General features: G+C 39.4%; 1 protein-coding gene across 1 annotated transcript in view; it reads left to right on the top strand.

Moving 5' to 3' along the window:
- Positions 1–16,511, top strand: part of LOC122432421 (A disintegrin and metallopeptidase domain 3-like) — a 68,068-nt gene that overhangs the window by 31,166 nt on the left and 20,391 nt on the right. Inside the window, exon 9 of the mRNA XM_043454326.1 lies at positions 13,452–13,538. Within this exon, the coding sequence (XP_043310261.1) occupies positions 13,452–13,538 (87 nt within the window). The remainder of the gene's footprint in view (positions 1–13,451; positions 13,539–16,511) is intronic.

Raw genomic sequence — 16,511 nt, 5'->3', positions numbered from 1 at the left:
ACATTGGGGTGCATGTACACTTTTGAATCAAGTTTTTTCTCTTATATACCCAGGAGTGGGACTGCTAGATCATATGGTATTTCCATTTTTAAGGAACTGTTCTCCGTAGTGGCTGCACCAATTTACATCCCCACAAACCCCGTAGGAGAGTTCCCTTCTCTGCATACCCTCTCTAGCATTTACTGTTTGTAGATTTTTTTGATGATGGCCATCCTGACCATATGACATGATACCACATTGCAGTTTTGATTCACATTTCTCTGATAATTTGATGGGCTTCCCTGGTGTCTCAGGTGGTAAAAAATCTGCCGGCAGTGCAGGAGACCTGGGTTTGATCTCTGGGTTGGGAAGATCTCCTGAAGAAGGGAATGGTTGCCCACGTTAGCATTCTTTGCCTGGAGAATTCCATGGACAAAGGAGCCTTGTTGTTGTTGTTCAGTCCTTAAGTCCTGTTCAACTCTTTGTGACCCCAAGGACTGCAGCATACCAGGCTTCCCTATCCTTCACGATCTCCCGGAGTCTGCCCAAACTCACGTCCTTTGAGTCAGTGATACCATCCAACCATCTCATCCTGCTGTCCCTTTCTCCTTCTGCCTTCAATCCTTCTCAGCATCTGGGTCTTCTCCAATGAGTTGGCTCTGCCCATCAGGTGGCCAAAGTATTGGAGATTCAGCTTTAGCACCAGTCCTTCCAATGAATGTTCAGGGTTGATTTCACTTAGGATTGACTGGTTTGATCTCCCTGCAGTCCAAGGGACTCTCAAGAGTCTTCTCAAGCACCACAGTTTGAAAGCACCAATTCTTCAGTGCTCAGTCTTCCTTATGGTCCAATGCCCATCCATACATGACTACTGGGAAAACCATAGCTTTGACTATACAGAGCTTTGTCAGTAAAGTGATGTCTCTGCTTTCTAATATGCTGTCTATGTTCGTCATGGCTTTTCTTCCAAGAAGCAAGGGTCTTAATTTCATGGCTGCTTTCTCCACAGTGAGTTGGGAGCCCAAGAGGATAAAATCTGTCACTGTTTCCACTGTTTCCCATCTATTTGCCATAAAGTGATGAGGTTGGATGCCATGATCTTAGTTCTCTGACAGTCCAAGGGGTTGCAAAGAGTCAGACACATCTAAGTGACTAACACTTTCACTTTTCAGTAATTAACTATGTTGAACATCTCTTCATAGGTCTCTTACCCATCTGTATGTCTTCTTTAGAGCAATGTCTCTCTTTAGGTCTTTTGCCCATTTTTTGACTGGGTTGTGTGTTTTTATGATGTTGAACTGCATGAGATGTTTGAAAATTTTAAAGGCTAATCTTTGTTGGTTGTATCATTTGCAAATATCTTCTCCCATCCTGTGAGTTGTCTTTTTGTTTTTGTATATGATTCCCTTTGCTGTGCAACAACTTTTGAATTTAATTAGGTACCATTCATTCTTGTTTTTATTTCCATTACTCTGAGAGATGGGTCAAAAAAGATATTGCTGCAATTTATGTTAGAGAATGTTTGGTCTTTTGTTCCTCTGAGAGTTTTATAGTATTCAGTCTTACATTTAAGTCTTTAATTTATTTTGAGCTTATTTTTGTGTGTGGTACTAGAGTTTTCTAATTACATTTTTTTTTTTTTTACATATAGCTGTCCAGTTTCCCAGCACCACTTATTGAAGAGACTGTCTTCCCTCTGTTGTATAGTCTTGCCTGCTTTGTCATACATTAGGTGACCATAGGTGTATGGGTTTATCATCAGCTTTGTGTCCTAGTCCACTGATCTATATGTGTGTTTTTGTGCCTGTACCTTCCTGTTTTGATGACTGTAGCTTTGTAGTGTAGCCTTAAGTCAGGGAGCCTGATTCTTCAGGTTCATTTTTCTTTAGATTTCTTTGGTTATTCGGGGTCTTTTGTGTCTCTATATAAATTTTATTATTTTCGTTCAAGCTCTATGAAAAATGCCATTGGTAATTTGATATGAATTTCATTAAATCTGTAAATTCCCTTGGACAGTGTAGTCCTTTTGACAGTATTGATTCTGCCTATTCAAGAATGTGCTGTGTTTCTCTGTCTGTTTGTGTTGTCTTCCAAATAAGCTACAATAATATTTTACACAGCTCAGAGAACATAGTCAATATTTTATATTAATTTTAAATGGAGTATAATGTATAAAAGTATTGAACCAATATGTAGTATATCTGAAACTAATATAATATTGTAAACCAGCTATACTTCAAGTAAAAAAAATTTTGATGCTGAGAAGCATAACTTATAAACTTCCTAAAATAAGTATAAATTAACAGATACTTTATGGAAAATGATTTTGAAATGTTTAGCAGTCAAATTTATCATCACACTTTTTATCTATTTCTGATGTAATTAAGTTTAATTTTCAACTATTAGGAAATAGATGTTGATACAGAGCAATTATGATGTGAGTTATAATAGAGAAAATAAACAAGACACACTAGATGCCAAGTGTCGGTTTATCAGATAAGTTACAGCATAGTGAAGTGAAAGTGAATGCCACTCAGTCATGTCCGACTCTTTGCAACCCCGTGGACTCTAGCCTGCCAGCCTTCTCTGTCCATGGGGGTTCTCCAGGCCAGAATACTGGAGTGGGCAGCCATTACCTTCTCCAGGGGATCTTTCCAAGCCAGGAATTGAACCCAGGTCTCCCATATTGCTAGTGGATTCTTTACCATCTGAACCACCAGGAAAGTCCATACCCAATACAAATAATTTTTGATGACATGGAGATATGTAATATTAGGGTGATAGAGAAATCAGGGTAAAACCTGCAAGACATCATTTCTACCTTTTAAAAATTTTAATTGAATATAGTTGAATTACAAGGTTGTCTTAGTGTCTTTTGTACAACAAAGTGATTCGTTATATGTATTCTTTTCCATTGTGTACATTACAAGATATTGAATATAGTTTCCTGTGCTGTACTGTAGGACCTTCTCATTTGTCTATTTTGTATATAGTGTTTTTTATCTGCTAACCCCAAACTCCTAGTTTATCCATCTCCCATCCCCTTCAGCTCTACTTTTTTGACTACACATGAAAATTATGTGAGTTGTGATCACTATTAAAGCATAAATGGTGTCTTTGACTAGGAAGGCAATATTGTTAAAATGTTACTGTTCTCAAAATCAATTAATGAATATGATGCAGAAGAATCCAGAAGAATCATGATTCCGCCAGGTTTCTTTGCTGAGGTGGGGGGCAGGGAATGAGTTGCTGGTAGAAATTAAAAAACTTATTTAGTGTTATATTAAAATGCAAAGAGCTAAATGTACAAAATAGCCAATGCAATTTGAAATAAAATGTAAATTGGGAATTCGTTTTACTAAATAACAAGACTTAAGATAAAATAATGAAAATGAAAGCCAATAGGTACAAGGATAAATTAGCCTATAGACTAAGGTATAAAATATTATTTCAAAGGAATTATAGGTCAAAATGCTTTAATAAAAATTCAAAGAAAACTTAGGGATAGTATCTATGAGTATCTAGGTATCTCAGAGTTATTAAATGGTACAAAGTCAGTTACAGATAAGGGAAAATATTGATAAATATATTATATCACGGTTAAAACTACTGGAGAGAGATTTGAAGTTCCAGGACAGTCTTGACCTACTTTCCCCTATTCTTCTCATTAACTGTAGCTAAGAGTCCTGGATATTAAATGTAAAATAAACATAAGAAGATTCCAAAAGCTGAAAGGTTCTTTCAGCAGATGAGCTAGGCACCTCAGAACCTGAGGAACAACATAACAATGTGATCTCTTTGCTTTTAGCCTTGTATATCCCAAACTGAGTGCCAGAGAGGCCAGAAACTCAGAAATGCCCAATGAAACAGACAGAAATAAGTCATAAAGGAAAGGCTGACTTTAGCCAAGTGAACAGCTTAGTGAGATGGCACACTCTTAAACAATGGATTCTCTACTGCAGCAAAGGACATAGATAAAAGCGTAGCTACACTTCTACTCTCGCCAGGGTGGTAGAACAGAGGGTTTGTGGAGAGCGTGTTCTCCCCAGCCACTTGCAGTAATAAGGAGCCCCTCTCATTCCAGATATTAGTGGAATCCGTACATCCAATGCTGAGTGAGTGATAGTCACTCAGTCTTGTCCGACTCTTTGTGACCCCTTGGACTGTAGTCCACCAGACTCCTTTGTCCTTGGCATTGTCCAGGCAAGAATACTGGAGTGTGTTGCCATTCCCTTCTCCAACTTTCAGCATTACCTGGCAAAAATGAGGCAGTGTTCCTACTTCAGAGTTGTAATAGGGAAGAACTGCTGAACCAGAAGGTTTAACCACAAGGTTTAATCAGAGTCTCATAACATAGTAATCAAAATATCTAGGTTTCAATCAAAAGTCACACTCTTCATTCCATGAACCAGGAAAATCTCAATTTGAAAGGGAAAAAAAGAAAATCAATAAGCATTAACAACAAAATTATATTGATGTTAGAAACAGTCAGGGGACCCCAACCCTCAGGCCACACAGCAGTAAGTAAGTGCCAAGAAAGCAAGCAAAGATTTGCCTGCCACTCCCCATCATTCCCCATCACTCACATTACCTGTCCCTGGTGACAAAAATATTGGGGACCCCTGCTTTAAGCAATATGAAGCAGCCATCAGAATAGTTTATCTAACTGATTCTAGTCCACATAGGAATATGAAGGATGATAACCACATCTCAGCACATTCGTTTCAAACTTGAAAAGGAATCTGTCTGGGGCATGTGCCTGTTCAAGAGTAGATAAGCTAATCAATGAAAAAGTAAATGAAGTTTCTCCTTTTTTCTCACCCATTCTTACCTACAGGGATATAAAAAAATAAACTGCATGATCTAGACTCTTCCCCCTTTTAGAAAATATATTTTTGGCTGTCTTACAGATTTTTTGGAACTGTGATTGACTGTTTCAGAGCCCCTATTTGTGTCTCCTGTTCACAGATGGAAGTCTTACATGTTAATACTTAAAACATCATCCCAACCAAAGACCAAGGCTAAATACTTTCATAGAGCCCCTTGCTTTTCCTGTTGTCACAAAAGAGCCAACTACAAATTGATCTGTTTTGTTTACTTGAAAGAAATTATATCAGAAGCACGGATCTAAACATTTCTTGGCTTATTTTTCCCCTAAACACAAGCCAGGGAAGGATGACTAATTCATTAGTGCCTCAATGACATGAGAATAAAAATACTGGATTAGCAAAAAAGTTCTCTCAGTTATTTAAGTAAAAATAAAAGACACATTTTTTGTTTGTTTGTTTTCACCAAGAACTTTATTGGAAAAGGTAATCACCATTTTGTTCCACTCAGTTCAGTTCAGTTCAGTTCAGTTGCTCAGTCACGTCGACTCTTTGCAACCCCATGAACCGCAGCACACCAGGACTCCCTGTTCATCACCAACCCCCAGGGTTTACCCAAACCCATGTCCATTGAGTTGGTGATGCCATCCAACCATCTCATCCTATGTCGTCCCCATCGACTCCTGCACTCAATCTTTCCCAGCATCAGGGTCTTTTCAGATGAGTCAGCACTTCATATCAGGTGGCCAAAGTACTGGACTTTCAGGATCAACATCAGGTCTTCCAATAAACACCCAGGACTAATCTCCTTTAGGATGGACTGGTTGGATCTCCTTGCAGTCCAAGGGACGCTCGAGAGTCTTCTCCAACAACGCAGTTCAGAAGCATCAATTCTCCTGCGCTCAGCTTTCTTTACAGGCCAACTCTCACAATCACACATGACTGATGGAAAAACCATAGCCTTGACTAGACGGACCTTTGTTGACAAAGCAATGTCTGCTTTTTAATATGCTGTCTAGGTTGGGCATTACTTTCCTTCCAAGAAGTAAGTGTCTTTTAATTTCATGGCTGCAATCACCATCTACAGTGATTTTGGAGCCCAGAAAAATAAAGTCAGCCACTGTTTCCACTGTTTCTCCATCTGTTTGCCATGAAGTGATGGGACCTGATGCCATGATCTTAGTTTTCTGAATGTTCAGCTTTAAGCCAACTTTTTCACTCTCCTCTTTTACTTTCATCAAGAGGCTCTTTAGTTCTTCACTTTCTGCCATCAGGGTGGTGTCATCTGCATATCTGAGGTTGCTGATATTTCTCCCAGCAATCTTGATTCCAGCCTGTGCTTCTTCCAGCCCAGCATTTCTCATGATGTACTCTGCATGTAAGTTAAACAAGCAGGGGGACAATATGCAGACTTGACGACTCCTTTTCCTGTTTGGAACCAGTCTGTTGTTCCACATCCAGTTTGCTCCACTACATTGTCATTTTTCATACAACTTTATAATTCCATCTTCTTAAAAGTTTCCATCTTCTATAAAGATAAATACTTTTTATCTTTTTGAGCAAAGAACTAGGTGCCTTTTACAGTTTTCCAGGGAATTGAATTTTTTTTCATTAAGAAAATTTTGTAAAGACCAGAAAGAATGGATGTCCAAAGGGGCAATGTCTGTGAACGTGGCAGATGAATCTGAACTTCCCAGCCAAGCTGTAGCAGTTTTTATCTGATCATCAAAGAAACATGCAGTCTTGCATTATGCTGATGGAAGATTATGAGTTTTATGTTGATTAATTACAGACACTTTTTGTTGAGTGCTGCTTTCAGCTGGTCTAACTGGGAGCAGTACTTCTCGGAATCTGGCTTTCCAGAAGGAGCTCATAATAGAGGATTCCCTTCTAATCCCACTTTATATACAACATCACCTTCTTTGGATAAAGACTGGCCTTTACTATGGCTAGTGGTTGTTCGTTTGGCTTGCCCCACAATCCATACAAGTGCACTCATTTCACATATGAGCAAGGTAATGCTTAAAACCCTTCAAGCTAGGCTTCAGCAGTATGTGAACTGAAAAATTCCAGGTGAACAAGCCAGGTTTAGAAAAGGCAGAGGAACCAGAGATCAAACTGCCAACATCTGTTAGATCAGAGAGAAAGCAAAGGAGTTCTAGGAAAACATCTACTTCTGCTTTGTTAACTATATACACTAAAGACTTTGAGTGTGTGGATCACCACAAACTGTGGAAAATTCTTCAAGAGATTGGAGTACCAGTCCACCTTACCTGTCTCCTGAGAAACCAATATGGTGGTCAAGAAGCAACAGGTAGAATTAGACATGGAACAACAGACTGGTTCAAAATTGGGAAAGGAATATGGCAAGGCTGCATATTGTCAGCCTGCTTGTTTAACTTATATGCAGAAGTACATCGTGCAAAATGCCAGGATGGATGAATCATAAGCTGGATTCAAGGTTGCCAGGAGAAATATCAACCACCTCAGATATGCAGATGATACCACTCAAATGGCAGAATGTGAGGAGGAACTAAAGAGCCTCTTGATGAAGATGAAAGAGGATAGTGAAAAAGCTGACTTAAAACTCAATATTCAGAAAACAAAGGTCATGGCATCTGGTCCCATCACTTCATGCCAAATAAGTGGGGGAAAAATGGAAACAGTGACAAGCTTAGTTTCTTGGGCTCCAAATAACTGTGGACAGTCACTGCAGCCATGAAATTAAAAGACACTTGCTTCTTGAGGAAAACTCATGATTAACCTACAGAGGGTATTAAAAGCAGAAACATCACTTTGCCAACAAAGGTCCATCTAGTCAAGGCTGTGATTTTCCTGGTAGTCATGTAGGGATGTGAGAATTGGGCCATAAGGAAGGCTGAGGACCAAAGAGTTGATGTTTTCAAACTGTGATGCCGGACAAGACTCTTGAGAGTCCTTTGGACTGCAAGGAGTTTAAGCCAGTCAATCCTAAGGGAAGTCAACCCTGAATATTCATTGGAAGGACTGATGCTGAAGCTGAAGTTCCAATACTTTGGCCACCTGGTGGGCAGAGCCAACTCATTGGAAAAGACCCAGATGCTGGGAAAGATTGAAGGCAGAAGGGGAAGGAGCAAACAGAGGATGAGACAGTTGAATGGCATCACCAACTCAACAGACATGGACAAACTCCTAGAAACAGTGAAGGACAGGTAAGCCTGGCGTGCTGCAGTCCATGGGGTCATAAAAAGGTGGACACAACTTAGCAACTGAAGAAACAATCTCTTCTGCTCCACATTATTGTACAGTACCCACTGTCATCCCCTGTCACAATTTGTTTTTAAAAAATGGAATCTTTGTTATGTCTAAGTAGAAAAAGCAGAAATATAGTTAAGAAGGTTTTTTGGTTTTTTTTTCACTTGTGTGGAACACAAACATCAAACTGAGTAACATAAGTAAGCTGGTGCAAATAATTTTGCACGCTTGATTTGGATATTTTGAGTATGTCAGCTGCCTCCCGCATGGTATAACATTGCTTGTTCTCAGTTAATGTCTCGATTTGATTGCTGTCAACTTCAACTGGTCTACCTGACCATGGAGCATTGTCCAGCAAGAAATCTCCAGCACAAAATTTTGCAAATCACACTTGGGTTTATCAGTACACAGCACCTTCTTCATACATTGTACAAATGTTTGAACAAAACGTTCCTAGAGCCATCTTATGGAAAAAGTCAAATGAATATAGTGGTCAACCCAGTAGTTTTGTTCTGAGATACTGCTGGTTTGCTGGATACTTTTTTTTTTTTCCCTAACTGGTTTCATCAGAGCACTTTCAGTTAATTAGCAAGCTTATGTTTGTTTTTTATTTACCAATCAGTTCAGTTGCTCAGTTCAGCCGCTCAGTCATGTCCGACTCTTTGCGACTCCATGAACCACAGCATGCCAGGCCTCCCTGTCCATCATCAACTCCCGGAGTCCACCCAAACCCATGTCCATTGAGTCGGTGATTCCATCCAACCATCTCATCCTCGGTCGTCCCCTTCTCCTCCTGCCCTCAAACAGTTGTTCAATCATGTCCAACTCTTTGCGACCCAGTGGACTGCAGCAAGCCAGGCTGCCCTGTCCATCACCAACTCCTGGTGCTTGCTCAGACTCATGTCATTGAAGCAGTGGTGCCATCCAACCATCACATCCTCTGTCATCCCCTTCTCCTCCTGCCTTCAGTCTTTCCCATATCAGGGTCTTTTCCAATGAGCCAGTTCTTCACATCAGGCGGCCAAACTATTTCAGTTTCAGCTTCAGCATCAGTCCTTCCAATGAATATTCAGGACTGATTTCCTTTAGGATAGACAGGATTGATATCCTTACTGTCCAAGGGACTCTCAAGAGTCTCACCAACACCACAGTTCAAAAGTATCAATTCTCGGCACACAGCTTTCTTTATAGTCCATCTCTCACATCCTGGAATGTTAGGTCCATGAATCAAGGCAAATTGGAAGTGGTCAAACAGGAGATGACAAGAGTGAACATTGACATTCTAGGAATCAGCGAACTAAGATGGACTGCAATGGGTGAATTTAACTCAGATGACCATTCTATCTACTACTGTGGGCAGGAATCCCTTAGAAGAATGAAATAGCTATCAGAGTCAACAAAAGAGTCTGAAATGAAGTACTTGGATGCAATCTCAAAAATGACAGAATGATCTCTGTTTATTTCCAAGGCAAACCATTCAATATCACGGTAATCCAAGTATATGTTCCAACCAGTAATGCTGAAGAAACTGAAGCTGAACAGTTCTATGAAGACCTACAAGACCTTCCAGAACTAACAGCCAAAAAAGATGTCCTTTTCATTATAGGGGACTGGAATGCAAAAGTAAGAAGTCAAGAAACACCTGGAGTAACAGGAAAATTTGGCCTAGAAGTACAGAATGAAGCAGGGTAAAGGCTAATAGAGTTCTGCCAAGAGAACGCACTGTTCATAGCAAACACTCTCTTGAAACAGCACAAGAGAACATGCAACACATGGACATCACCAGATGGTCAACACCGAACATATTGATTATATTCTTTGCAGCCAAAGGTGGAGAAGCTCTATAAAGTCAGCAAAAACAAGACCAGGAGCTGACTGTGGCTCAGATCATGAACTCCTTATTGCCAAATTCAGACTGAAATTGAAGAAAGTAGGGAAAATCACCAGACCATTCAGGTATGACCTAAATCAAATCTCTTACGATTATACAGTGGAAGTGATAGTTAAGGGACTAGATCTGATAGAGTGCCTGATGGACTATGGACAGAGGTTTGTGACTTTGTACAGGAGACAGGAATCAAGACCATCCCCAAGAACAAGAAATGCAAAAAAGCAAAATGTTTGGCTGAGGAGGCCTTGCAAATCACCGTGAACAGAAGAGAAGTGAATAGGAAAGGAGAAAAGGAAAGATATACCCATTTGAATGCAGAGATCCAAAGAATAGCAAGGAGAAATAAGAAAGCCTTCCTCAGCGATCAATGCAAAGAAATAGAGGAAAACAATAGAATGTGAAAGACTAGAAATCTCTTCAAGAAAATTAGAGATACCAAGGGAACATTTTAGCAAAGATGGGCTCAATAAAGGACAGAAATGGTAGGGAGTTAACAGAAGCAGAAGATACTAAGAAGAGGTAGCAAGAATACACAGAAGAACTGTATAAAAAATACCTTCACGACCCAGATAATTTCAATTGTGTGATAACTCACCTAGAGCCAGACATCCTGGAATATGAAGTCAAGTGGGCCTTAGGAAGCATCACTACAGATGAGCTATTTTAAATCCTGAAAGATGATGCTGTGAAAGTGCTACACTCAATATGCCAGCAAATTTGGAAAACTCAGCAGTGGCCACAGGACTGGGAAAAGTCAGTTTCCATTCCAATCTCAAAGGAAGGCAATCCCAAAGAATGCTCAAACTACTGCACAATTGCACTCATCTCACAGGCTAGTAAAGTAATGCGCAATATTCTCCAAGCCAGGCTTCAGCAATATGTGAACCAAGAACTTCCAGATGTTCAAGCTGGTTTTAGAAAAGGCAGAGGAACCAGAGATCAAATTGCCAACATCTGCTGGATCATCAAAAAAGCAAGTGAGTTCCAGAAAAACATCAACTTTTGCTTTATTTACTATAACAAAGTCTTTGACTGTGTGGATCACAATAAACTGTGGAAAATTCTGAAAGAGATGGGAATACCAGACCACCTGACCCACCTCTTGAGAAATCTGTATGCAGGTCAGGAAGCAACAGTTAGAACTGGACATGAAACAAGACACTGGTTCCAAATAGGAAAAGGAGTACATCAAGGCTGTATATTTTCACCCTGCTTATTTAACTTACATGCAGAGTACATCATGAGAAACGCTGGGCAGGAGGTAGCACAAGCTGGAATCAAGATTACTGGGAGAAATATCAACAACCTCAGATATGCAGATGACACCACCCTTACAGCAGAAAGTGAAGAAGAACTAAAGGGCCTCTTGATAAATGTGAAAGAGGAGAGTGAAAAAGTTGGCCTAAAGCTCAACATTCAGAAAACTAAGATCAGGGCATCCAGTCACATCACTTCATGGCAAATAGATGGGGAAACAGTGTCTGACTTGATTTTTGGGGGCTCCAAAATCAGCAGATGGTGATTGCAGCCAGGAAATTAAAAGATGCTTACTCTTAAGAAAGGAATGTTATGACCAACCGAGATTGAATATTAAAAAGAAGAGACATTACTTTGTCAACTAAGGTCCGTCTAGTCAAGGCTATGGTTTTTCCAGTGGTCATGTATGGATGTGAGAGTTGGAGTATAAAGAAAGCTGAGCACCAAAGAATTGATGTTTTTGAAATGTGGTGTTGGAGATGAGTCTTAAGAGTCCCTTGGACTGCAAGGAGATCCAACCAGTCCATCCTAAAGGAGATCAGTCCTGGGTGTTCATTGGAAGGACTGGTGTTGAAGCTGAAACTCCAATACTTTGGCCGCTTTATGCGAAGAGCTGACTGATTGGAAAAGACCGTGATGATGGGAACGATTGAGTGCAGGAGGAGAAAGGGACAACAGAGGATGAGATGGATGGCATCACTGACTCAATAGACATGGGTTTGTGTGGACTCCGGGAGTTGGTGATGGACACGGAGCCCTGGTGTGCTGCAGTTCATGGGGTCGCAAAGAGTCACACACGACTGAGTGACTGAACTGTACACTGCCTACATGACTACAGTAAAAGCCATAGCTTTGACTGGATGGACCTTTGTCCATATATTTACTTACCAATAGTGATAGAAAATAATGAATGTTTTAGACTTCATCACATGTTAGATATTCTGACAGATAACTTGAGAAAAGTGTGCAGGTAATCTTAGAAGATGTCCCCCAGAGTATTCAAATTAAATTAAAATTTTGACAGAGGAATATGAACATGCAGTCTACATCAAAATCAGGTTAAATACTAAATCTCCAAGTAGTGAAAGTGAGTCGCTCAGTCATGCCCGACTCTTTGCAACCCCATGAACTATACAGTCCATGGAATTCTCCAGGCCAGAATACTGGAGTGGGTAGCCTTTCTCTTCTCCTAACGCCTTAAAACCATTTGCTATTTCAACACATATTTCTTGTCTAGTATATATACATATCAAGATAAGAGATACCACGGTCTCTCCCAAGAAACCCCCCCCCCAAAAAATCAGGTTAAATAAAAAACTAAAACACAAGTTTGTATTTAGTGAGCATTTACTATGTCCCAAACTATTTTTGTTCCTTTATGTGTAATAAATTATTTCATCCTCATAACTTATAACTTGGGTATAATTTCTATTTCAAAGTCGAAGTTAGATAAACTGAGGTGTGAGGAGAACATTGCTTTTGTAAAAGACAAGGAATACTGTTATTAAAGTTAGAAGAATGTAAAAAGGACTGGTTGAAGCACTGGTATTGAGCATTGATCAGTGGGCTCTATGATTAAAGTAGTTCTTGCACTGAATATTGGTTCTGTCAGTCAGTGGTGGCATGACCTAAAAAGTGTACATTTAGTTCTCATCAAATATAAAGTGTGGATAAAAATATCTCCCTCTCAGGGTCAATGTGAGCATATATATAAAAATGCATAGAAAGTGCAAAGGCCTGTTACAAATGCTCATTACAATTTGGCTTGTTTTGTTCTTATACCAGCTATAATTTTTAGCTTCATAATTTCTAAGACTTGTAGAAAAGGCATAGAAAAGTTCTATGTTTTCAGGTATTTCAAGAATGTTGTCTACTTTTATTGAAGAGACAAACTAGAGAAAATTTCTATGGCACTTGAAAAGCACTGAATGGACATTTCTTGTATTTTATTTTTAAAATCCCTTTCCACATTAAAATAAAAACCTCCTATAACATACCAAATTACAATACTTTAATAATTTTCATTACTATTAGTAAACTCACAAATCTGCTCCTTCAAGGGAAGCAATATCTTATTGTAAAAACTTGATATTTGATAAAGTAATAATGTACCATTTTGACTTCCAGCTTTTTATTAGAATGAGTAGATATTATGAAATTCAAGTTCATCCTAAGTATATATCATATTGTGTATCTAATTTCTTATACTAAGTACAGTTAATGAATTCCTGACTTTAAAGTTGTTGGTTGTTTCATCATTTTAGTTTTGTGACAGGGGAACTTGCCAGGACCTCTATCAATACAGTCAGTATACAATTTGTAACCCAAGGGTCAAATGCAACGGACATGGGGTATGTAATTGTTACTATATTTTATATATAGTTTTAAAATACATATCATAACATTTTCCAGGATAATAATAAGCTTCAGAATTACGGATGCGGAAATTTCTTTGGAAAATTTCAGTTAAATGTAGAAACCAAATTTCATTATTTATGCCTGTGTGAATGTTCTATGTATTCTATCAGATCATTGCACACATCATGAGCTTAAACTTTGTACAAAAAGGCAATATTAAACATAAGCTATTATAATGTTATGTAGAGACTGAATAATTTTGGAAATAGATACATGTAGTGTTACATGTATATCAATTCAGTTCAGATAAGTCACTCAGTCGTGTCCAACTCTTTGTGACCCCAAGGACTGCAGCACGCCAGGCCTCCCTGTCCATCACCAACTCCCAGAGTTTGCTCAAACTCATGTCCATTGATCAGTGATGCCAACCAGCCATCTCACCCTCTGTTGTCCCCTTCACCTCCTGCAGTCAATCTTTCCTAGCATCTGGGTCTTTTCCAGTGAATCATTTCTTCTCAGCAAGTGGCCAAAATCTTGGAGTTTCAGCTCCAGTATCAGTTCTCCAAATGAACATTCAGTACTGATTTCCTTTAGGATGAAATGGTTTGATCTCCTTGCAGTCCAAGGGACTCGCAAGAGTCTTCTCCAACACCACAGTTCAAAATCATCAATTCTTTGGCACTCACCTTTCTGTGTAGTCCAACTCTCATATCCATACATGACTACTGAAAACACCATAGCTTTGACTAGATGCACCTTTTTTGGCCAAGTAATGTCTCTGCTTTTAAATATGCTGTCTAGGTTGATCATAACTTTCATCCCAAAGAGTAAGCATCTTTAAATTTCATGGCTGCAGTCACCATCTGCAGTGATTTTGGAGACCCAAAAAAATAAAATCTGTCACTGTTTCCACCATTTCCCCATCTATTTGCCATGAAGTGATGGAACTGGAGGCCATGATCTTAGTTTTCTGAATGTTGAGCTATAAGCCAACTTTTTCACTCTCCTTTTTCACTTTCATCAAGAGGCTCTTTAATTCTTTTTCACTTTCTGCCATAAGGGTGATGTCATCTGCATATCTGAGGTTATTGGTATTTCTCTTGGCAATATTGACTTCAGCTTGCATTTCATCCAGTCCAGCATTTCTCATGAGGTACTTGCATAAATGAGCAGGGTGAGAATATACAGCCTTGACATACTCCTTTCCCAGCTTGGAACCTGTGTGTTCTATGTCCATTTCTAACTGTTGCTGTCTTGACCTGCATACAGATTTCTCAGGAGGCAGGTCAGCTGTTCTGGTATTCCCATCTCTTTCAGAATTTTCTACAGTTTATTGTGATGCACAGTCAAAGGCTTTGGCATAGTCAGTAAGGCAGAAGTATATGATTTTCTGGACCTCTCTTGCTTTTTCAGTGATCCAACGGATGTTGGTAATTTGAACTCTGATTCCTCTGCATTTCTAAATCGAGCTTGAACTTTTGGAAGTTCACAGTTCATGTACTGTTGAAACCTAGCTTGGATAATTTTGAGCATTACTTTTTGTTAGCGTGTGAGATGAGTGTAATTGTGCAGGAGTCGGAACATTCTTTGGCATTGCCTTTCTTTGCAATTGAAATGAAAATTGACCTTTTCCAGTCCTGTGGCCACTGCTGAGTTTTCCAAATTTGCTGGCATATTGAGTGTAGCACTTTCACAGCATCATCTTTTAGGATTTGAAATAGCTCAACTGGAATTCCATCACCTCCACTAGCTTTGTTTGTAGTGATGCTTCCTAAGGCCCACTTGACTTCACATTCCAGGATGTCTGGCTCTAGGTGAGTGGGCACACCATCATGATTTTCTGGGTCATGAAGGTATTTTTTGTACAGTTCTTCTGTGTATTCTTGCTACCTCTTCTTAATGTCTTCTGCTTCTGTTAGGTCCATACCATTTCTGTCCTTTATTGTGCCCATCTTTGCATGAGAATTTCCTTTGGTATCTCTAATTTTCTTGAAGAGATCTCTATCTTTCCCATTCTATTGTTTTCCTCTGTTTCTTTGCACTGATCGCTGAGGAAGGCTTTCTTATTTCTCCTTGATATTCTTTGGAACTTTGCATTCAAATAGGAATATCTTTCCCTTTCTCCTTTGCCTTTAGCTTCTCTTCTTTTCTCAGCTATTTGTAAGGTCTCCTCAGAAAGCCATTTTGCCCTATTTCATTTCTTTTTCTTGGGGATGATTTTGATCACTGTCTGCTTTACAATATCATGAGCCTGCCTCCGTAGTTCATCAGGCACTCTCTCTATCAGATCTAATCCCTTGAATCTATTTGTCTCTTCCCCAGTATAAAAATAAGGGATTGGATTTACATCATGCCTGAATGGTCTAGTGGTTTTCTCCACTTTCTTCAATTTCAGTCTGAATTTAGCAATAAGGACCTCATGATCTGAGCCACAGTCAGCTTCCGGTCTGTTTTTGCTGACTGTGTAGAGCTTCTCCATCTTTGGCTGCAAAGAATATAATCAATATGATTTCGGTGTTGACCATCTGGTGATGTCCATGTGTTGCATGTTCTCTTGTGCTGTTTCAAGAGAGTGTTTGCTATGAACAGTGTGTTCTCTTGGCAGAACTCTATTAGCCTTTGCCCTGCTTCATTCTGTTTCATTCTAAGGCCAAATTTTCCCATTACTCCATGTATTTCTCAACTTCTTACTTTTGCATTCCAGTCCCCTATAATGAAAAGGACAACTTTTTTCAGTGTTAGTTCTGGAAGATCTTGTAGGTCTTCATAGAAATGTTCAACTTCAGCTTCTTCAGTGTTACTGGTTGGGGCACAGACTTGAATTACTGTGGTACTGAATGGTTTGCCTTGGAAACGAACAGAGATCATTCTGTCATTTTTGAGACTGCACCCAAGTACTGCATTTCAGACTCTTCTGTTGACTATGATGGCTACTTCACTTCTTCAAAGGGATTCTTGCCCACAGT

This window comes from Cervus canadensis, chromosome 31 (assembly GCF_019320065.1).
Source record: "Cervus canadensis isolate Bull #8, Minnesota chromosome 31, ASM1932006v1, whole genome shotgun sequence".
Taxonomy (NCBI): Eukaryota; Metazoa; Chordata; class Mammalia; order Artiodactyla; family Cervidae; genus Cervus; species Cervus canadensis.
The sequence above is the reverse complement of the archived record's forward strand: the minus strand, read 5'-3'. Positions and strand labels throughout refer to the sequence as shown.